Raw genomic sequence first — 24743 nt, 5'->3', positions numbered from 1 at the left:
ATATATATGAAAGTCAATGGGACAACTTCCATATTAAAGCAAAAGTGAACCTTCTCTTCAAATGTATGCGCATTTCAAGTACATTTTGAATCCCATTTCACATTTTCTGACCCTGATGATTTATACAATCACTTATCCGATTCTAGGAAGCAGCAGGCCACAGTGTAGAGGGAAAATATACATTTCACACCCCACTGTCTTTATCTGTTACTTAATGTAATCACTGTTTCACATTACCAGGTCCTAGCCACTTCGGGGGTGTTGACCTCCACTTCTTTCGCATTGTCGTTTGGTGGGAACCCTCTCCACTGTAACTGCGAGTTACTGTGGCTCCGAAGGCTGAACAGGGAGGATGACCTGGAGACGTGTGCTTCACCCCAACACCTCTCTGGAAGATACTTCTGGTCCATCCCTGAGGAAGAGTTTCTCTGCGAACCGCCGCTCATCACCAGATACTCCCATGAGATGAGGGTGCTTGAAGGGCAGAGAGTCACACTCAGGTATTCATATCAGTTATTAATGAGTAGTATGAATACACGCAAAATGGTACAAATAAACAAAGTTTCCTCATTATCCTGTAACCACTATGCATCAATCTGACTAAACACACAAACACACACACACTCTTACACTGTTTTGATTCCCGTAGTTGTGCGTTATGTTTACAAGCTGCTCGAGAACACCTGAAATGCTTGAGTGTTCAATGAAGCACAAGACAGGGACACCACACTGAAATTTTAAGGAGGATGAAACTAAATCAAGAACGGGTTTGAGAGATGATGATGACCTAATTTGCATATATATTGGTCACACGCTTCCAATCATGATAGATGTTATGTTTTTAGGTATGGAATTATGGGGAGAAAAAGAAGGCAAAGGAAATCAGTGAGATGCTATTATTCTCTTTCCTTGATTTTGTCTCGTCTTAGCTCTGTATATAAGACATAAGTAGGTATTATCGGAGGGTCAGCACACCTTGCATTTCTCATCTGGAGCAACATCCATTTTAATCAGAGGTGTTGTGCTGCCGGAGCGCAGCAGAACTACGCTCCACTTTTTTTTTTTCTCCAAATGGGGAAATAGAATGATTGCAGTTCACATAATCAGGTTGAAATTCATATACATTTTTATGAACATTTTTAAATTAATATCTAAGACAGAAGTTAGTTGTAGCCCTAAATGAATTATTAATCCAAAGGTCTATAGATTACTATAAAGTATGAACTTCATCATGCAATTAGTTAAAAGATATACCCGATAATCTTTCTTAAAAATGCAAGTGTACTTTATTTCTAAATCATTGTTTTGGTGCAAAAGTGCTCCCTAATGTTCCCTGATCTCTTATTTATTTCCTTTATACACACTTCTTTGTCCCTGTAGTTATTGGTAAGAATGTTTTTGCTTTCCAGTATGTATTTACAGCACTGTAATGCTGTAATCTAAAGCATATTCTAACTAAAATAAATGCCCTATCAACACACTGGCCAATGCTTAGACTCTTCCCCCTCTCACTTAAGTCCTAGATGGAGGGTTGAGGGAATCCAGAAAGCACCATGAAACAATGCTCTGCTTCTACTGTACACTAGTTGACCCCATTCTGTCCTGTCTCTAATATATTCCACTCTACTGGTTTTCTCTCCGTAAAGGTGTAAGGCAAGAGGCGACCCAGAGCCAGCCATCCACTGGATCTCTCCTGAGGGCAAACTGGTCTCCAATTCCTCCAGAACGTTGGTCTACAATAACGGGACTCTGGACATCCTCATAAGTACGGTGAAAGACACCGGCTCCTTCACCTGCATCTCCTCCAACCCTGCCGGTGAAGCCCACCAAACAGTCGACCTGGTGATTATAAAACTCCCCCACATCTCCAACAACACCAACAACATCCAGGAGCCTGACCCTGGATCGTCCGACATTTCCACGTCAACACGGGGAGGAGCCAACGGAAGCAACGTGACGGGCGACGTAAAGGGTGGTGTGGATAAGAGGGTGGTGACGGCCGAGGCCACGTCATCGACAGCGCTGATCAAGTTCAACTTCCAGAGGAATATTCCAGGCATCAGGATGTTCCAGATACAGTACAATGGGAGCCAAGATGACTCGTTGGTTTACAGGTAAGACTGACAGAATCACTGCATCACCGCCACGTCCATGTCAGGAGGGTCAGACAGTTTACTCAATGGAAACTGAACCATGATATGGCTGATGTGGAGGTGGAGAATTACCCAGTCTGGGCTGTATAGATTAGATTACAGTAGATTAGATGCAACTTTAATGATCCTGTTGGGATCCTGTCGCCAAGGAGACACTACATGTGCACTACCAGAGCACCATAATTGCCAGTGATATTGAGTCCTGGTACCCACAGGTGGTCCTTTGAGTTGGTCCATAAATAAAGTTAGTGTTCTCTTACAAATTGTACTGTTTAATGGCTATATAGGCTAATAATCAAGTTAAAAATGAAACAAACTATTAAAAAAAAAACTATTACTATTACTTACTATTACTATTACTTAGGACCTGATGTGCAGATGTCAGATCTGTGCACAGCACCAGCACACAAACATGGAAACCATATCAACAGTGTGGTTCTATCCAAAACACAACTTTCAATCACAGTGGTTTCTGTAACATATGAAAAATATTATCATGTGATACCAATTTTTCTATGATTTCAATCAGAATGTGTTGTTCCTCTTGTAGGATTATCAGTGAAAATGATTCAATCTAAAAACTTTTTTTCTGGAAATTACAGTAAAAACAGTACAGTAACAGACTGTGATTATTATAGAAAATACATTGAAGAAACCTAAATCGAGAAGTTTTTTTTTTTTTTTTTTTTTTTTTTTTTAGAAAACACACAATTTTCCTGTGAAAGTATAGAATTTTGGTAAAATAATGAAAGGTCACCATCATGTCACAAGCATCCAATTACCCTAAAATTAACAATATTATTTTGACTAAATTCTTGATTTTGCTGATGTGTGCAGTTAATTTTCTAGGTGTGTTCCCTGGAAGTGTGACGAGTATGCAGAGAATGCATGTCTAGCGACACACTGAAGGGCACCATAATGCTTTTATTCTGTATATGAAAAAAAAAGGCTACAAATAGGCAAAGCAGATGTGACGGATAAACATGTATAAAGGGCTCTTCAAAGATCAAATGTGCAAATTATATAGTATGAGTTAATTTTGTAACTTCTTAATTATCCTAAATGTGCCTTTGTCAAAAATATAATTGTACAAGTGTTGAAGACAAGCTTTGTTTTTCTCAGAGCACATGTACAGACTATTTGTCATGGCGTCCTGCATTACAGCACAGAGGGATGGTTCACATCAGGGCATGTTAGACCAACGCGGAGATGAAAACAGGGACGGACAGCAAAGACGTCAGACAGGCCACGACGTGAGAAAGTTCATGATCCTCGGTGAAAGTGGGCACAATAACGCAGCTCGCTCTATCCAGCTGACTCACCAGGACGGCCTTGACGGGGGGAGAGTGGCGCTAGTCCTTCTTGACTTTTGGCGTTTGCTTTGGATTAAACAGATTACATCGATCTCACAGGGAATGATTGTTATTTGAGCTAAATATTTACTCCGGTGAAATGGGGGAGAGGGAATTAACAAACACACAGAGCGCTGGTAGGGAGATCTGCCAGCATTATCAGCATTTCATATCGCTGCTAATCCCTATACATACTTCATCAGAACGCATCATCATCAAGAGCCGGGGGAGCGTTGAGATTGACCGTCTGGGTCATGATGACAATGCTCCTGGTTGTTATGAAATGTTTTTTTTTTCACATTGAGCTATGTGTTCGTGATCCTTGATCTCTTCCAGTCTTTATCTCCCTGTGACTACACTAATATGTGATTACCAAACACAGATGATTCGTAGGAGAATCTACTGGTATCTGCGTTGCATATTATTCCTAATCCCCGTGCATAATTCATCAGCACTTAACCCCATTCAGAGAAGACATCATGAAGAGACGGCGCCGATGGGATTTATAGCTGTCTGTCTTGCAAAGAGAGCGTCATCACTTTTTTATATCAAGATAGCTCCTTTCCCCTCTCTCTTCCTCTCTCTTTTGTTCTCAAAAGCGCAGCAAAGCCTTTGTGCATTTACAGGATTGTCATCCTACAGAACGCTGCGTGTGTACTTTTAGCCCGAGACTTTAAAATTCTTGTAGGTAAGTGTAACACCGGAGAGCATGACGGCCACGAAAACAAACAGCTTCCTGCGGGGGCACGGAGGAGGAGTGATTAGACAGCCTCTCACCACCCACCTCGATCCCTCCTCGCTCCGTCACTCAGAGCCTTTCTCTCTTTCTTCCTGTCTTTTCATCCTCCTTTTTTTTTCTCCGATATTAAGTGCTGAAGCCATTTGTGTTTTTCCGTGTTATTCTGCAGTCCTCTTGTCTTTAGATAGCCGATTGATTTCCATTCAACACCTCTGCTGGCACAAAGCAGCGACCCATTGATTCTGTTTTTTCATTACCCAAACACGAAGAAGAAAGAGGAGAGGGAATGCAAAAGAGGGAGAATGGGAGAAGACATATGGGAACTACATAGGAGAAAAAACATAGGAGAGAGGTAAAGCTGATGACGGAATGAAGACTTGTCCTGTTGTCAAAGACAGAGCAGTTACTTTTCATTCAGTGAGGGCTTATTGATTTGCAACACATTGACATTTCTGAGCTTTCCTCCCCCACCTGCTCAACATAATGCTCCTAGGTGTAGCTGTGTGTTTCCTTCACCCTGTGAGATCAACTCTCTGAGTAAACACATGGATAAGTGACAGTTTAAAGCTTTCTGCAGCCGCATCCCTCCGGTTATGTTAACCTCCTGGACATGCAATACGCTGCATATCAGAAACTGAATAGTTGTAACGCTTGATTCTGTATCGATCGGTGCAGGGAAACCCCGCCTATCGCTCCTTCCACTTGGAGGTCAGGGTCAGCTGCAGAACAGCCCTCCTGGAGCTCACAGGGATTCAGTGTCTTTCTCCAGGACATTTGAGACAGGCAGATGTTTACTGATACAGCACTGCTGTTTTTAACGCCAGTCCTCTCAGGAAGTATTGTATTTCTATTTCAGAGGCAGGCCTGCTGCCCAGTCGGTCACACAGGAAACTATCAGCTATTCCATTTCAGTTTAACTTGTAAATAATCAATTTCTTAATATAGTGGTGAGTATTTCCCTTGTTATTAATAGTAAGAATCAAGAATGGCTCAACACAGAATCTTTTATTTTTATTTTTATTTTTTTTACAAAAAGGGTAATTTGAGTGAAATATTCAGATCACAAGAGCCATACATGTAATTTTAACATGCAAAGTTAACAAAGTAGCAAGTCGTTTTTTTCTCATAAACAATACAGGAGAGTGTATCAGCTCACCCGACCCTGTACATGTCAGAGAGGAGAGAGACTTGATGCCTCTCTGGTCCATTGTATGAACCCACTCCACTGTTAAAAGCCCTTGTCATATTGGATACAACATACTGTATTGACCTATCCTACTGTACATAACGTTTAATGGTGACTGTTTTAATTTTTTTTAATTGGGTGGGCCACATATTTCATTGTTGTGATGTTAGCTGTGGTGACGTCTTTAACGCTGAACCCAAATATTAGAATGGAACCCAACCAGACTGACCATAATAAAACATGGACCTGAACTTGTACAGGTCATAGGGTCTGGGTAGTATAATGAAGACCTCTAGTCAAGTGTATGACAGACAGCTGCTAAACAAATTATCCCAGTTAAGCCTCTTTTACATGACTGAGTCTGTTAAGCTAATGCTCAAGCAGGAACAGTGCAGAAAGTTGTAGCATTAGCACATTGCTCAGATGTCATCAGTCAGTTATCAAATTAATGTAAAATATGATGACCAGCAGTTTGTCATTTCAAAAATGGCCAACAATCTTAATTACTTCCCTTAAATTGTCCAGCCCTTGATCCAAAGTCTCAAGACTAAGATAGAGATTTAGTTTTTCTGAATCTTTTTGTATCAACTTGAGAGCCTAAATTTTATATTGGTTTCCTCTCAGGACATTTTTTTACACGATTCACAGCTCAGCCTACCATTATGGTCAAGGAAAAGTTAAAATGCAGTTTTAAGACTTTTTTTTTTTTTTTTTCCCCAGGGACTCTTCAAGATAACCTCTCTGCCAAACCATAATTGAGATCAATTAAGATACTGGTGGTTGTGTTGTTTTTTCTTTGAGGCAATAACCCAGAGCACTACATTTCTCTTTTCATTGTAGCTTACATTGTAGTAGACCTACATGTATTCCATGGATAGCAAAGGAAACGTGTTTTTTTTTGCTACTCATCCATTCACAGAGCATTTTTGAAACCTTGTATGTCTATTTATCTCTTTTCTTTTCCTGCTTTAACGCAAACATAACAGTACTAAATTGAGAAGTCCATACAGCCCTTATCGTAGCCTCAGCTGTTAACCCCTTGTGTCAGGGTCAGGTCAAGGGAAGGCTGATGTCGCTGAAATAATATGCTGACCTTTTATACATGACCTATCACGGCAGAGGCGGCGCATGCAGTCTCTGACCTTTACACCTCGTTGCTTTTATTGAACAATTCACAGCCGTGTCGATGATGATAATAAAACTCAGAGCCAGCATCGACAACGACGACCGTAAAACTGACACAAAGTACAGTGTGCTCTTCTTCAGATGCGGAGACAATTATCGTACTTAATTAAGGGTTTGGATGAATGCAGGCCATTCTGGGATTATGGAAAGAATGAATTTGCAAATTATGGAATGAAAAGATGTATTGTTTAGTCAATATACAGATTGAACAATGATGATGGTAAGAAGGCTGTTAAAATTGTGTGTGCCCTGAACAGAGAAATAAAGATAGAGAAAATTCTGCAGCTTAAACTGTGTTTTAGGTACGTAGTCATTTCTTTTTAGATCAATAATGAGCCACTGGTAACGTACTAACATTTGAGTTGGGCTATGCCTTTATTTTGAGCTTCTGGTCACTAATAAAAGTTTTTTTTTTTTTTTTCTTGTGATGCACTCATGCAAAGCAGTGATCCCTTCTCACAGGTTGTATGTCAGTGAATTGTGAGCTATTCAGTTGAAGAGAGATTTGGGCTTCTCAAATAAAGTAGTTATTGAGGAAGATAGAACTATACACAGCACTGTATTTCACAAGAATGAAGCAGGCTTTTTTTAAGCCTGTTTATTTCTTATTCCCTTATCTTTCAACTCCTTAGATTCCTTTTGCAACCCCTTTGATAGAGTCCAGCACTGGTTGCTCTTCCTATCTGTAAATTCAAACGTAGTCTAGTTTGCTAAGTTGAATGTAATTTCCATATTATGTTGGAGTTTGCATGCTACAAACATTTTAAACTGAAAGCATAAGTAACAACTTTAATTTTAAAACTTGCCCTTAGTAGTTGTTAACTCCTCCGTGAAATAGCAGTTTACATAGTGCATCATTTTTTAAAGGTGTTATAACTTTAAGGATGAGCAGATTGCATTGCCAATGCATTCTCCATGATAGGTTACTCCTTAGTGTATAAAACGATGGACGATGTAATTACCACTGTACAAAAAATGGAGCCAATATATCCTAGGTGCGACTGCTGCCATCTTGTTCTGGTGACATTATTTGGAGCCAGAGTCTGTGTAATAGGGATCTCTGAGGTATGAGTTCCTGCCCATTCACCTGTCTGACCAATACAAATGTAACTGACATGTACTTTGAGATTTTAATTTGGCCCATGGCCCATCCCCCAAAATGGAGGGGGTGGAATTTATGACCTATACTGCAGCCAGCTCCCGGGCTGCAGTAGAAATGTTTTGGCTTCATTTTGGGGGAGCTGTCATATCGTACATTTTTATATACTATGGTTAGTGATTTAATGGGTGCAAATCAAAATAGATATGCTCACTATGGAATGGGGGTGTCCGTAAACATGCAAAATTAAGTCTGTACATATTAAATTACATTTATAAGCAAGTGGGTCATTACATATAAATATCCTCTGTACCACACTGGCATGCAAATATATAAGGTTAGGAAACTTCCTAATGAGCAACTGCTTATTTAGAACAGTTTGCAAGTGTAGGCTATCATTATGTTTTTGTTATAATATTACAATTTCATCGACCCAATAATTGGGTATCGTAATTTTACTTATCGGCCAAAGGTAGAGAAAATGTCATTTTTCTGCAACAATTTTTGGTTAGTGTAGACTTCGTGATGTAATAAGATGACCCTTACATCTCCACGGTGCAACCAAAACATCAACATAGCTTTACAGTCAAAATAATCATTTAGTAAGGACTTTGCACTCAAAGATAATAAAGACGTACGTATAGCTATAGTGCAACTGGGTGCAGATCTCTAGTTTGGAAACCACTGGTCTGCATGGTTTTTCATTTTGCATATAAAACCTAGAACTGTGGATTCTCTTAAGGCTGCGCTAACAGACAAGCAATAATAAAGATTACAATAAGAGCAAAAACATTTATTTCAAAGAATTCAAAGAAATATTTGTGGAATACATCTAAGATAAATATTGGCCAGTGTTTTAGTATAAAAAACGTGAGTTGTACACATGTACTCAATGATAGGTTTGGCCCTGGCTAAGATATGTTGTCCCTTGGTCTGAGGACCCTGATGACAATAGAAGATTATGCTAAGATTTTCATGTTGTTCCTCCCAGCAACTAAAAGTATACAAATGAGGACCACCAGGGGCAGACTGCTTGATGAGGAATGAGAACATAGGCAGCATCGCTAGCAGCTGAACCACACAGAGCTTTAAAAATGAATCATTAAAATACTAAAATTCTGTTTGCCATCCATAAACACAAGGCCAAGACAAATGGTTAATTCAAGACTTTGGTAGAATATAGTTCATCCGCTCCAGACCTGCAGGCATGAAGGCCTCCAAATATCTGCCAAAACTGAGGCTGCATTGTCTTTTATGGGACACAAACTTCACTCTGACATTCACTAAGTTACTTAAAAACACAGACAATCCCGTTCTCCCTCCATCCTAGTCCTCATCTGCTCTGTTTTGTTTTGTGTTTCCTCTATGTTCATTCAGCGGTTGTTTTCCACTCCAGTAGATCCATCCAGCTACAGGGGCTCGTTGCCATTTGCCAAAAAAACTACACATCAAGCAAATTGTGTGGCAAGCTTTTTATGAGCCTACACAACAGGGGGATGGGAGATGAATCCAGGCTTTTAAAAGGCATACACCCAAACCCCCCTCCCTTTCTCTCACTAGCAGGAAGTAGTTTATCCTTGCCTATGGTCCCTGCGGCCCAGGTATAACACCTTGCTCAGCTGTGCTTAAGGCGTGAAAAAACATCCGCCTTTATCCCGCCGTAATGTTCCAATTCTGATTTTATAGCATCATAAACATATCGTGGGCCTAACGTAACAGAGCAATTGTTGTAAGTAGTCTGAGGGGTTTTAAATGGGGACAAGTTGTATAAAGGGACGTACCACAGCAGTAAGGATGAATCTGAAAGGTGCTAAAGGGCAGCAAAGGGAGCAAGGGAGAGAAAAAGGATAGAAGGAGACAAACACAACATAAAGAAGATTTATATGACTCGGACCAAATGGATGGAGAGGTAATGAAATGTTGGAAATTTGGAGAAAAGGTAAAGAGGGAAGGAATTAAAAAAGAGAGAGGACTGATGAAAATAGGAAAATATGGCTGTGAGAAAGAAGGGAATGAAGGAAATAATGAAAATGGCAGGATGTATGACCAACAAGAAGACTTTAGAGTAGGACTGGACAATATATACCAATATCACATAAATATTATCATATGAGACAAGATCTTTCATCTTTGGATGTTGCAATATCGTAGGTGTTGTCTTTTCCTGGTTTTGAAGGCTGCATTATAGTAGTAAACTGATGTATTTTTCTGATCTTACCAGACTGTTGTAGCTGTTATTTTGTTTGTCTTTAACCACCAGTTGTTATCCACTATGGCTGTCACCTTTTGGTTGGTAGATCAATTTGTTGGTCATTATGCTCTCTTCCAACCAATGAGAATTGGACAGTTTTTGGTGTTATTTTAGTAAGGCTGTGTGTCCACCAAAATGTTTCTTTTCCCAGCTGAAAATAACAAGTTGTTTTTGTTCAGCATTGGTATTTGTCCTCTCTGACAGTTGGTCATTGTGGTATTTCTCCAGCCCCTTCTCCATTGTGATTTGACAGTTAAATATTTTTTAACTCTTAATTTTAAATTTAAAACATGTATAAATAACCATAGAAGACACTCAGCGTCGGATTTATCATTATGGATAAAGCTTCTGAAAGGTAGACAATCCAGCCCACTCTCATTCTGAAGTCGACAAATACCACTGCTTTTGCAGTGTTTTTCAGACACCAAAAGCTACCTCTTTCATCTGCATTATATGCCCCTGGAGGAGGGATCAAACAAACACCAGACTTTCATGTGGGAGTCTGGCGTTTGCTTCCTGTCTGAATGTAATGTTTTTTTTTCTACATCCTACTGTGTGCCCCCATCCCCTAATTCTAACTGTCTGTGCTATGCATGTATCTCCCCTCACCTTTGTAGCGTCCTTATATCCTAACCATCCGTGCCATCATGTGTATTCCTTGTAGTCCTGGAAAATCAATAGCAGACGCAGAAAGAAACCAAGAGCAAAATATGTAGATGCATGAGTCTACTGTAAAACAGAAACATGTGATGACTTGGGATGAGAATATGTTGTACAATTACACCAGAGCCCTTGTTGGAGTGGCAGGATATTAGCTACTAAAATAGTGATTGTCTCTCTCTCTCTCAAGTCAGTCTAGAATTTGAGTCTACCAAGATTTCCTTGGCCCCTAATATCCACATTTCTGTTGAATACTTACAAAATAGCTCAGTGTGTCAACATTTTGTGAAATCACCAATAGTAAACCCTATGATATCATTGCACAATCGATATCAAAGCATTTGGTCAAAAATATAATGAGATTTTATTTTCTCCATATTGCCTCGTGCTACTTAGGAGGATAACCAAATCAAAAGATAATAGAGGAAAAAAGTAGTTCTAAAAAAGGGAGGAGGAGAGGAGTTAAAAGGGTAAATGGTAGTGCAAAAAAAGTTCAGAAGAAAATGATATAATAAAAAAAAAGATAAGACGAAGGGTATTTTTTTAAGGGTTAGAAGAGCAATGAATGAAAAGGTAAAATGAAAAGAAACAGGAAAAGAAGTATTATTAAAAGAAAGAGAGAGGAGAGGGGATAGTTTTAGGAAAGAATGAGACGATGGCCCAAGAACAGGAAAAGCAAGAGGGAATTTTAAAAAGAAAGAGAGGGGAGGACAAAGAGAAGGCATGCAGAGAGAAAGGATGAAACAGAAATAAACAGCAGGAAATTACCCAAAAAATTACATGAGAAAGGGACCTTTTTTTTTAAATGGGTGAATAAAAACAACATACTTACAAACAAGTAAGGACAGATGAGGGAAGAAATGAGAGTTGGTGGGGGGAGAAAGTGTTGAAGGAGTCGACCACAGCATTAAAGAGAAATGTCGATGACTCGGCTAAACTGGGGGAATGGAGCTGAGCTGGGCAGATGGAGACCTACACCCAGTTACAGATGGTGCTGAGGCTCCTTCCCTACATCTGGGACAGCTTTCGTTGCACGCAACTTTGACATGTACTCTGCTGTGCTTGTTTGGACTGAGCTCAGCAGTAAAGGGATCTTGAGAAGTACGCAGCCTTTTCCTTTTGTTTTTGAATGACAAATTAGCACAAGTGGAAGTGACTTTATTCAAGTCAAGATCACAGACAAGTCCTTCATTAAACACCTTTTCAAAGATCTGATTTGTTTGCAGCCTTGAAGGATTCTAATATTACCTGATTAAGGAAAACAAAAAGCTCTGAGGATGGTGTTCATTGATAAGAGAGTATTAAGTCAAGCTGAGAGTCAAGCTATTTGTCTTCCAAGTTATTTCAGAGTGAGGATAATTATGAGGAAAGTGAATCAAAGTGTTGGGATAATTACAGTATTTAGATCATGCTTCACCCTGGCATTTAAATACAGTGGCAGAAGTGTAATATTAGCGTAATTAAAATTATAATTTCAGTGGCAAAAAATATTATTATAATCCTCTGAGAAAGTTGTGACCCCCAATGTGAACTGTTCGTTAATAAAACATTAGAGTCATTGCTCGACCTCTGGCTAGGTGGCTAATATTTACCCTTTCTGCGACTCTTTTGTCTAACTCTGAACAGGGTTTAATGAATAAAAATGGATGGAAAGGTGTTAGCAAAGCCCACCTGGCCTCGGCTCAAAATCCCTGTTCCACCTCTGACTACAAGCTGTGTGGGTGCTTGTTAACCATTAGCTCTGGCATCAAGGGCATTATGCATGGTAAAACCGAGATGAGAAGCTAGCTTCTGCAATGTTTCTGTCTGCCTCAGAGACTCAGACCTATTAGCATGGCAGGGTGCCATCTGCCGTGTAAGCCACATTAGCTCCGAGGTCAACAGTAATGTGGCAGGAATTGAACTACCATCCTCTTCTCTTTGTGCTCAGAAACCAGTTGCTCTTTACTGGTTTGATGGTACTTGTGTGCCTTACAAGGTGGTGTGTCAGGTGAAGTTGTTTGCTCAACTGTTGAATCAATTAACACGGAAAAAAATTATGTTGAACAAGAAAGAAAGAAATCATTAAAACGTCTTGCTGACATTTATTTTTGTGTATGCATCATGAAAAAGGGATTGGGTATTCTCACATTTGAATTGGCATTAGTACCAGGACGTCCAACACATGCTCATCCCAAGTTGTCACATACAAGTACTAAGTATCATCCTGCATCTACTGCTGACATGCTGACATTGCAGCCAAAGCCAAATTGTCAACAAAAGCATGTGGTTAGAATAAGGCAACAAAATCACAAAAGACATGGTTTGTTTCTAGATTCATATGGGAATAATAATTGAAAATTAGGTTTTAAACAAACTGTAGGGATGACATAGTCATGGTCTCTCTCTTTCTCTCTATATTTGCTGTCATGCCAGGTTCAGAAAGGAAGCAGAAACATTGCAAAGCACCTGGAGGCACCTAAATAGCTAAGACGGCAAGGGAGCCGAAATGCCGAAGCAAGTCTTTGAAAAATCATGTGGCTATTTGTACATAATGTTCACAATATAGTCATTTTGTAAATTTGAGATATCGCCCATCCCTACAGGGAAGTGCTGCATGCTTTCTTTTAGCGGCTGGCTTGTAATCTGTAGCAATAGTTTCAGCATCTAATACTGATGGAATTTGGGTTGGTACCCATAAAACTATCAAGTTTGGTACCCAACCTTATTATATAACTTCAAGAAGAGTGTGAGAGAACATGTGTTTAAAAGTGCAGTGTAAAGAAAAGTTTGTTAAAACCCATAACTGCTTCTGCATGCTATTTTGTTGGCTTATCTGCCAAAGTTTTACATGTTTTAGGCTATTTAATTTAGACTAGCTTGCATTGTGGTAGCATGGGAGGCTTTCGCCAGAAGCATTGAATACCATTTTCTGAAATAATTGGACAACCTACTTTTTAGATATCTGTGACCCACATTTTGGTCTCATCCCTGTTTGGGCAACACTGCTGTGCAATTTTACTGTTTTTCTGTTCAAACACTTCTAATGAGAGTGGGTAGTGGTAATATACTACAGGAGCCCACTGATATTTGCACCACTTTACTTTTTTCCAGGAACATTAACAGCTGAAACAGCTTTATTATCAGGGTTATGTTATGTTATCTTTTAATAGAAGCAAATATTGGAATATAATGAAAAGTGTGCAATGCTGCTTTAAGTTTTGTACAGATTTGCTTTTCAGGATTTGGTTGAAAACAATCTCACCACCATCCATTTAGCAGCTGTAGCAGTTTTAAAGCTAAAGTTTAAATGTCATTCTTGATCTTGGGAGCCTCAGTTGATGAAACAATTACACCATAAGGTCCATTTAGTAGCAACTCTTGAGTTTCGGATCACATTATATGATCTTTATTAGCAGATGACAATTGTCCAGCTGTCATGAACCTCGAGATTTTAAATTATGATTGAAATGCTTCCAAATATCACCTAATATTCATATAAAAGTAATACTGTATATTTTATAGCTACTGCTTAAGTTGCAATATGCAATATATAGATAAATCAGCAATTCAGTTATGAGATATAATTTCATGACGGACACAGTTTGGGATTTTGGCGATACTCTGTAGTTACTTTGTTTAACATAACTTTTACCAAAACCTTAAAGAAAGTGTTTGAGATTTTTGGAAGTAAGCATATTTGCTGTCTTGTAAAAACTCTCTTGTAAAAAATCCCCATCTGTGACATGTTGCTTTTACTAAATGTTTTGCATACAGATTAAACAAACTAAAGCATAACATGTAAATTATCAAGCTCTAGGGCTCAGTATAAGACATATATGTGGACAAGGAAAGAGCCTTCTGTCAAAGCTCCATACCACTTGTGCACAATTTCTGAAGCTCACAGATATACAGACAGAGAGAGTGGAAACCAACCAACAGAGCGTTCCCTCTAGATATTGTGGGTACCAGAAGTTCAAATGAGGCATGACCACAGGACACTACAAACAATATTTTAAAAATGGTGGAATTTTAAATAGGGGTTATACAGTATGAGTTGTTCAGAAATGTCATGTTACTTTGCATAGGCACAACAGTTACAACAGAACAGCTGAGAGCGGATTGGGCAGGAATGAGATTTGAGTTGGACGGTAGCAAAGGAAAACTGGGGGTACAGCCAAGACCTTTCCTCTACTGCCCTTTAGTGGATATATCCATGTCAGTGTAAAAGATGCATGGAAGTATATGGGCAATGACAGTAATAATGTTTGAAATGGATGTATCTATGTCTGTATTCAAAGGGAGTAAAAATGTGCCCCTAGACTTGGTTGGTGGATTTTGTTACCCCTCAGCAGAGTCAGGTATGGTGGTAGCCCTTGTTTTCAGTTTTTTTTTTAAGGCAAGCTTAGCTAACTGTCAGCACTGACTGTACCTAAATATTTACAAAGCAAGACATGAGAGGGGTCAATCTTCTTGTCTCACTCTTTGTAAGTCTACTAAGATAGGTGTTTCCAAAAATGTTAAACTATTCCCGTGAGTCGGTCAAAAAGCATACCGTCTGTCGGTTACTCTCAAATAGTTCTCAATTTTTTGGTGTAAATCTCTCAGAGAACTCCAAATTTCCACACAGTGCATGAACGTGAAATTCAGATGGACTGGTTAGAAATGCAAAAACAATATCCCCCTGCAGCTACATGAAACCACTAATGAGCTTGCCCAGAGCAGTGAATATCATTTAGAAACACCGGAAGTTGCTGTCACACATGGTCTGACTGGGCTCTGCAGCTCGGGGAGCGTCTGACTGCAGCTGAGTTATTAGAAGCCCCAGCCCGCTTATCGCACCGCTCCAGCTCGACCTGGAAGCCCTCGCCTTGTATGTGTGAATCATTGCCTTGAATGCCTTTTTTTCTCCTTTTCTCCTGGAATAATGCGTGTTTGTGGCCTGTAGGCTTTGTCCAATATTTAATCAAGTGAAATGGCCTGAAATAGGACAATCTGGTATCATAGTTCACTGTTCTGTGCATGGAGGCAATCATTTGTCGTGAGTCAAAAAAGAGCGACTAATGGAGATCACATTGTCCTCCTGGCTTTGTCCCGGCTGGAGTGAGGAGAGTTGATTAACACACACGCAAACACACGCGCGTGCACGGGTTTACCAGGATGTAGTGGTGTATCAGTGATGGATGCTGGGAGAGATCCAGACAGTAAGAGCCACTGGGAAGAGCAGGCTGCCATGGGAGGAGAAGATTACTGTAATGGAACTCACACACGTATGTATGTACACTGCAGACACGTATAGTACACAAATGCATCCTCATGGAGGAGCGTGCACACAGACACTTTCTCTTGTGTAATGAAAGTGTAATGAAACCCAGAAACACACACGCACGCACACACACACACAGAGGCGCCCTGGGCTGAGGGCTTGGCAGAGCATAGTAGATAGATTAGTGTAATAGTCTCGGCCAAGGCAATCATCTGCCCACTGTAGGGCTTCAAATACTGGCAGCAAGATCCAGCTCAGACACAAAGAAATTAGCCACAATGAATGAGTCAGTTTGGATGAGTTCACAATGCTAACGGCTCACACAGTCAAGAAAAAAAAAGTTGCAGAAAATCCACCGATTTGCATGAAAATGTATTTTGTGAAGTCAGCATGCAGCAGAACGGGGTCCAAACACACCAAAAACACATTATCAGTATCTCGATTGTTCCCTTGTATCCATGAATTATAAATGACGACAGCTCTGCTTACGCGTTGACAATGAAAACTAGCTATGCAATGTGAGTGTCATGGCCGGAGCGTCCGCTCGGATGGATTTTGTTTATAAAGTCATTTGGGTGCTGTCCAGGAGGAGTCATGCAGCTAATGGTTTCTTGGAAGCGAAGGTTTCTGAGGTTGAGAAAAGAGAGAATGTCTTGTATTCATGTGGAGACGTGGCGAAGCAGCAAACAAACCCTCCAGCAAGGTACATAATTGCTGCCCATTCATAGATTTTTTAAACCAAACACAATCAGTGTTTCTGTAATTATAAACAACAGTTGCAATATTTGTTTTAGGACCTCACCTTGTTACCATTTTAAATTACAATTGTCTGCATTTAGTGGAAACAAAACTTACTAAGAGATATGCAGATGATGTTCAGTAGGATTTCTCAAACACTCATCTTCCCACTTGGGGAGCTGTAAGGTATTAATAAAGGCTTATAATATATTTTCTTCCCCAGATGTTCGTAAAATGGTTTTCCCTCATACAAATAGAGCAGAGGTGTTTTCAGATTGTTTGTATACATAGCTATCTAATTTTGAGAAAGACTGAACAGCCTATTCTAAAGAATTTGGACGGTACTCTTTGCATCAAAAAATCAACTGAATGGGTATTTTTGGAAGAATGGTGCCTGGTTTTTGTGGTAGAAAACACCATCTTAATATCTTATTGTATTAAGTTTTTTTTTTAAGTCCACAAAAAAGCACAAACTTTAACAAGAAATTGGTTGGTTAGTGTGCCAAATATATTAATGCCAGCATTACACACTTACTATTCTTGTTTAAAATATTAAAATATTCATTTCAATATTTCAATATTTTGAATATTCTTTAAACTAAGAAACGTAATTGTTTCTTAATTTGGAGATGGAGAAGTTTTTTTGTTTTTTGTTTGTTTGTGTGTCACCATATGTGTGTCAATTACTCACCCTGTGTTACACTGAATTCTGGAAAAAAACCTTTGGTAACCTGCCCATCTGCCTTGTAGTACACCAACCTCATCAACTATCTCCACTGCATGAAACTACATCAAAACATCAATTTACCAGCTCTTACACAATTCATGCTGTGTACTCGAAGTCTCATTTGTCTAGTTATATGCTTAAAACTTCCCAAACACATCTGCATAAACAGCACAGGTGCACTACTTGTCCGTGCCCGAGACTGTTTAAGTGGGACTAACAGCCTAACACAGATTGAATTATTGATAAACAAATGATCATTCTGGGGTTGAAGTATTCCTTCAAGAAAAACACCATTTAAAACTTGTGGTTTTAGCTGAACAAGGCATTGTCACAAAGCTGAAAAATATGTTTTTCATAGCTCAAAAAAAGTTGACATTTTGAAGGTGCAGGGTTTTCACAGGACAGTGGTGTTATAATGCTTCCCTGTTGTCAGTGGAAGTAAATAATGTCTTCTTTTAACAATAAGGAAATTATATTTCGATCATATGATATCAGTATAATATCATACAGAGGTCAGTCTGTGCAATTGCAAAGGCCCTTCAAATCCCTCATAACACACTCACATCAGGGTTGCCTTGGACACCAACCTTCAAACATACACCATTGTGGCATTATCAGCAAGTACTGTTTGTTTACTGAAAACCGGATCCCTTTATGTTGCATATATGCTGCATTTTGACAGCCACAATTCCAACTAACTTTACATGAAAATAAGAACTTGTTTTTGCAGGGAGAACAACCCTCGCTCATTATATTTACAATTCTATGTATCATTATGGTATCTCTCGTGTGTGCGTGCATCTGCTTGTGTATGTGCATGTTCAGTGTTGTAAGGTCTCACTCCTATACTGTCCACATCATTGAAGAATCAAGAGGTGCAAAGAACAAGGCATTAGAGGTCAAATAATGTTCCCACCATCTCTATACAAATGCATATCCCTAAGCTATACAGTATTAATAAGCTGGTAAACACTGGTCTCTGTTCTGGAGCGTGACAGCCTTTAAGCCTGCAAGAAAAAGATGAACCCAGAATGTGCAATTATAAAACAAACACATTATTTTACACAAAGATATTAATGCTTTGCTGGTTAATGTGACACAACACCACACACACATGCATACACACAAATAAAGCCCAAGGCCAAAGCACTTATAGGGGAATTAATCTCTGTCTGTGTTTTTGTACACAAATGGAGCTGCTCTTATCTGAGCTTGTAGGTGCCGCTGACATTCGCTCCTACTATTAACCTATCCACTTCAATGTCACTTTATATGTCCTGACACAGAAGTAATGGAATTGTATATGTGTGTGTGTGTGTGTATGTGTGTAAGAAAGACCAAGGTTCACCACCCTAGTGATGAAAACATCAAGAGAGGCAAAGCGGAGAACATTCACGGTCACCCAGCGCTCAGATGGTCCGATTAGTATTCATGGGGTCATATAGATGCTCACACACACACACACACACTCCCTTGCAGCCTTGTGCTGTTAGTCCACCGAGGGCGCACTAATGACCTACTGCTACAGTCATTGCCGAGCTCTTAATACTAACCATTAAACCTCCACCATGTCTCCTAACCTTCACTTAACTCGAGCTCAAAACCAAATGCTTAACCTGGCCAAAGCAGCCCTTTGCTGCTCTCAGAGCGCACAAGGCCGCGAGCTGTGAACTAGCCACCCTCTTTGCTTTTAATAAGGAATTTCATTAGCATTTTAATGAGCAAATCCAGGGAAAGCTGACAAGCCCTTTAAGGGATACTGAAGGACAAATGTGCAAATCCTCCCGTCAATGTGACAAGTGTCCAGTGAAGAATTACAAACTTCACTCAAAGTGACAAAGCACCTATGTGTTTGTCGAAAAAAGAACATCCGGATTCAGTAATTAAGTCAAACTATTTCCAGTGTATGTTTGGTTGTGTAACCTAAAGACAAAACATTATCACTACTATGTAAAATATACAGCATATATTTGTACATAGCAGTCAAATGTCTGTGTGTTCCTGTGTTCACCATTGTTGTCCCTTTTTTTTTTTTTTTTAGCTGTATGTCTGTTTCTTTTTTTAAACGTACATTGAGCGCTGGATTTGCACAATATCACAAGATCACGCAAGAATTACTGGATCATGAGATCTTGTAATTCTTCAAGCAATGCACTTGGGATTCAGTGTTAAACATGAACTTTTCTTCTAAATTACATTGTATATCAGTGTATTTTTCTTGGTCCAGTCTATTGATGGTAGACTGGGCCTCGACTGCCTGGCCATCCACAATCTTTAGGTCTCTGGGGTATAGCCTGTCAGCACAAAGTAAGTAACTATAATTCTTAAGGATTGGCCTCACACCCAAAAAGCCAAAGTCAATTAAGTGCCACAGAAGAAGTGCTCCAAACCCAAACAACCTCATATGCAACAAACATACAATAAAACAAGAAAATAAATTTACATGTAGCTAAAGTGAAAAAAAAAATAAAAAAGAAAGAAAAACACACTGCCTAGCCGTCTTTGTGCATATTTACTAATTCAAAACAATTCTACTTTCCATGGTCTAATTCTAATGAGTTTTATCATTTTTAATATTGGGGTTTGGGGTAGGGTTAGGGTTAGACAGCGGACTTGAAATGGTGGTATGCCCCTTTCACCTTTTCTTTTCCAGTCTGTCAGAAGACACACAGACAAAGAATACCCTTACTCTGACTGGTTGAGAAAATGTAGGAGTATATGTAGCTTACTTTTACATAAGCATGACCACATGTAATAAATAACGACAGTTTTTAGGTAGGTTGCCTTTCAATTGACTTTTTAACCGACTGATTCAATCATTTGTTTAATGCCCCTTTGCTTGCCTGTCACCATGGCTGGTAAATTGATTGAATTCACCTGCATTAAAACACTAAGGGTGTACTTATTTCCAACCCTGCTGTGGTAGAGACCAATCAGCATCCTGTGAGGATCTACTAACGGCTATGGGCAGGGTATGGGTGAATGTGATGACACAGAGAGTTTGTTTGTTCAAAGCAATAGCAGCCTCTAAAGAGGTTAATATGGTTTGAGGACATCCAGAGCTCAGTGATCTAACATAATTGGTCCAAGCAGGAATAAAGACCATCATGTTACCAGTGTATTTCCTAATTATTGTGCATTGCACCTCCTCAAAGTGGGTTTAGTTCTGTTGAAAGATTAAACATTTATTGCCTCCCCTTGCTCTCCAACCCTCTCCTCTGCCACAGAATGATCCCTCCATCTAGCAAGAACTTCCTGGTCAACAACCTGGCAGCAGGGACTCAGTACGACCTCTGCGTGCTGGCCATCTACGATGATGTCATCACCTCTCTGACAGCAACACGCGTGGTCGGCTGTGTGCAGTTCACCACCGAGTCAGAGTATATGAGGTGTCATTTTATGCAGTCTCAGTTCCTCGGCGGGACTATGATCATCATCATCGGAGGGATAATAGTGGCTTCGGTGCTCGTTTTCATCATCATCCTGATGATCCGGTACAAGGTGGGTCCCTGTCTGTCTCACTTAATCTACACTGTACAGAAATGAGAGGGAATAAGAGGAAATAGCTTTTTATTAAGCGGGAAGGTTGGCTTTATTTTCGTGATGGCCATATGGTCTACTGACTGACTGCAAAGCACTTACAACACATTTTTGACCATACAGTATAGCACGGCATGCTGCCAAATATATTTAAACATGACTATCATGTGTCATTGACTTTTGTATGGAAGTCCATTGCACAGGAAAAAAAAACAAAATCATGAAAAGTTTGGAATAATAAAAATATAAAAAGATACCGAAAATTAGGCAATGTCAAGAGATGAAATGTCTTTTATATTTAGAAATCCCTTTGCATTTTACCATGACTGCAAATTAACAGCATAAGGAGCTAAAGGTGCATTACAGTTAAGTTTTATGGTATGCTCCTTTACCACTGGGCGACTGGTAGCCCTGTAAGTCATTCTTGTTTGCCTCCAATATCATTTTGACTAATCATAAGTATTTTTTTTTTGTTTGTTTGTTTTTGTTATTCGTGTTGTTTTCATATCAGTGATGGGCTCCCATAACCTCTAGTTACCTCATACTGTGGCTGGGTGATATGGAGAAAATCTAATACCAAAATATTTTTTGACCAAAGACCATGATATCAATATTACAATGATGTTACAGGGTTGACTGTTGATGCTTTCACAAAATATTTATGTACTGAAATTAGATAAATAACATCAGCAATCTTTATATAATGATTGTTGATAAAGGAAGAACAACCACTTCACTGTAATGCAGCTTTTAAAACCAGGAAAAGACATTGTTTATGATATTAGGATAATAAAAATCTAAAATGATATCTAGTCCAGTGTTATTATATAGCTATAGTATCAATATATTGCCCAGCCTGATCTCGTGGTAGAAGTTAAAAATGAACGTCATGTACACCTATGATTAGTGAAAGTAAGTTAAAGATCTGCAAACAGTGTAAATTTTAAAACACATTTTTTTACTAAATTAGATTTAAGGTAGAAATAAACATGTAATGGACTGTCCACAAGCGGACATCATGAATCAAAAGATACTAGACACGAGATGGTAGGGTCAGATAATATGAACAATATCAACACCAATTGCAACAGAACATGCATGTGTCCCTTTGTATCATTCTGTGTTCCCTTTCTAAATTCTGACTTTTTGGGGGGCTCCATGAACACAGCACAGATGGAGCCCTTTGTGAAAGTTTTTGTTCCCCCCCCAGCAGCAATTTGTGACTTGCAGGGTCTATAACTGACAGCAAGCTTTTAGACCCAGCAGAATGAATAGTTAAGTTTCACTTTCACAGCACATGATGTTCTGCTGCTCCATCTTTGCCCAGACATATGCTCTGCACTCCGAGAGTGTGGTGCAGTGCACAACCGAACAGATTTCAGCAGCACTCCTAATAAATGGTTCAGCTCCAAAAACAGAACATCTATTTTCTGCAGGATTAAGAAGGCTTTAGACAGATAAGGCTGAGGTTCATATTTTGTTGTTGTTGTTAGTTTTGTTTGTTTTGTTAATGTTTCCAAATCACCTAATGGGGCATTCTAACTTCCTTGGCTCAGGTCATGATTCAGACAAAAAATATGTTGTGACTTTTTGCATAGCTGAGCTGTATGTGAAAGCATTTGTGCATAAACATTTCAGTATGACAGGAAACCCGTTATTGCATCTGTGTTTTCCTCAGGTGTGTAACCCTGGTGAGGGGGGTAAAGGTGTTTCATTGTCGATGACCAACGTTCACTCACAGACCAACGGGCAGCAGTCCCAGGGATGCACTGTGACTCCCAGCTCCTCCAAACACGGCTCAATCGGATTAGACGACCTCTCAGGAGGCACAAAGAAGAGGAGCGCAGCAGGAGGAGCAGGGGGAGGAGGAGGGGGCAAGGATACGATGACTCAGTCGTCCGACTCATCCCTGCCCGACTGCTCCACGACCACGTCAGTTCTCAGCCAGCCTTGGGCAGCCAGGAGCCCAACAGCTGGAGCCGAGGAGCGGGAGAAAGCGGGTGAAGAGCGAGCTCAAGCTGGCGTCTCGTCGCCCACTGGCGCCACCGGCTCACTCACCAAGCCAAAGCGGAAGCCTGCTCCGAGTAAGCCAGGCTCGTCTTGCTCCAACGCCTCGGCTGCTCCCGAAAACCTCCCCTCCTCCTCCCCTCGCCCTCCTTCCTCCTCCTTCTCCACCGCCTCCTCCACTCTCCTCCCCTCCACACCTCTGGAGAATCTCAACACCAACCGCAACAACTCCACCTCCCTCAACCAAACCCCGCTTCCCTTCACCCATTCCCCTTTCTCCAGCCCTCTTGCCTCCCCGAGCCCCGTCCCCTCCATCCGATTTCGAGAGACGCCCATTCTTCGCAGGGCTCCCCGCGCCTCCACCTCTAGCTCCGCCAAGTACCAGACTCTCCCTGCGGAGGAGGTTGGAAGGAGCAGGGCGAGGAGGAGGTACTCGCTCAGTGAAGGAGGCTCAAAGACTCACTCCTCCAATCAGGGGGCAGGAGGAGCACCCAAAATAGGGCGCATATTGCGGAACAAAAGGAGCCAATCAATGAGCGGGATGCTGCTCCCGAAAGACGGGGACGGAGACTCGGACAAAGGGAGGTGCGATTCAGACTGGATCTTAGAAAGCACGGTTTGAACTGGAACCAGACCATGACATAAACTTTGGTTTATCCATTATTGTTTATCTTTTGTATGTGTGTGTGTGTGTGTGTTGGTTTGAATTTGTCTAGAGAGGTGTGTGAGTGAAGGTAAAGGTGTGTGTGTGTGTGTGTGTGTGTGTGTGTGAATGTTGCTGTTTAGGATGTGTGTTTTTGGTGTGTACAGTGTGTGTGTGTGTGTGTGTGTGTGTGTTCACGTTGGAACCTTTGTTTATAGCTGTGTGAGAGGTGTGCTTCTGGGTGTAAGCGTGAGCATAAGTTTTTCTTTTTCAGACTTTTTTTTATTATTATTTTCATATTTGTTTTCTCCACATTTCTTTGTATTCAGTTTACAGCTTTTTTCACTCTGACAGTTTCCTATCTGTTTTGCGGTTGGCGAGAGAGCAAACTCGCTTTGTCTCGTAGCGTCCTCAAGTTGTCTCGTTGGTTCCACTTTATAGCACAAAACAAAACAAGACAATGGGCTCGCCACGTCATTTCCCGATTCACGCTCACCTTATCTGACAATACCACGAAAAGGGAATTATTACAGGAAAAAAGAGGAATTTAAAAAAAAAATACAATACAAGAACTGCAAAGCACACCATTCTTACCTTCACACGCCCACAGGTAGTGTGTGTCCATACCACGGCAAGAGAACAGCAGTCGGTGCCTTCTTTTGCACTAACAGACCCTCTGACAGATGACATAACCGGATTTAGGACTCCACCATTACTCCCTGAACGAGGGATTAGGACGGAGGGGGACAGACAAAAGGAAGAGAAAGATTTCACACATAGCCTTTCTTACCTACTGAGGAGGACAGACGTTTCTTGACATACAGACAGACACAAACTGAGACGAAAAGCAACAACCAGATGAAGACTTTAATGGACCTCTTATGAAATTGATATTTTTTAAAGGGAAGAATAAAAAAAAAAAAGAACATAAAAACCCTGTGAGCTTTTCACTGACGTTGGTCACAAGGTCCCGGAAAGCTTCTGTACAGAAAAAGACAACATGTACTGTGTTGTTATGTTGTGTAAAATAAAAAGGGATAAAATGAAAATTGGAAATGTGAAGCGTGTTTTATGTACATATATACCAGAATTATACTTTTATTATACCGAGGAAATATTCTTTACTTGATCTTTGTATATTTAGCACGGGGGCGGGGGGCATTGCAGTTTCAGAAAATAAAAAAAAAATACATTTTCATGATAAAAACTCTGATATTC

The 24743-nt window shown here is 40.1% G+C and overlaps 1 protein-coding gene across 1 annotated transcript; it reads left to right on the top strand.

The window, feature by feature from the left end:
• Positions 1–6: 6 nt before the first annotated feature.
• Positions 7–23601, top strand: LOC121942885 (leucine-rich repeat and fibronectin type-III domain-containing protein 5-like). Its single transcript, XM_042486180.1, has 5 exons — positions 7–12; positions 241–500; positions 1647–2114; positions 20563–20836; positions 22554–23601. Exons 1-5 carry the CDS (start codon positions 7–9, stop codon positions 23502–23504), a joined length of 1959 nt encoding a protein of 652 aa, XP_042342114.1. The 3' UTR covers positions 23505–23601.
• Positions 23602–24743: the final 1142 nt, after the last annotated feature.

The sequence above is a fragment of the Plectropomus leopardus genome, chromosome 5 (assembly GCF_008729295.1).
Source record: "Plectropomus leopardus isolate mb chromosome 5, YSFRI_Pleo_2.0, whole genome shotgun sequence".
NCBI classification, from domain to species: Eukaryota; Metazoa; Chordata; class Actinopteri; order Perciformes; family Serranidae; genus Plectropomus; species Plectropomus leopardus.
This window is presented reverse-complemented; position numbering and strand designations above follow the sequence as displayed.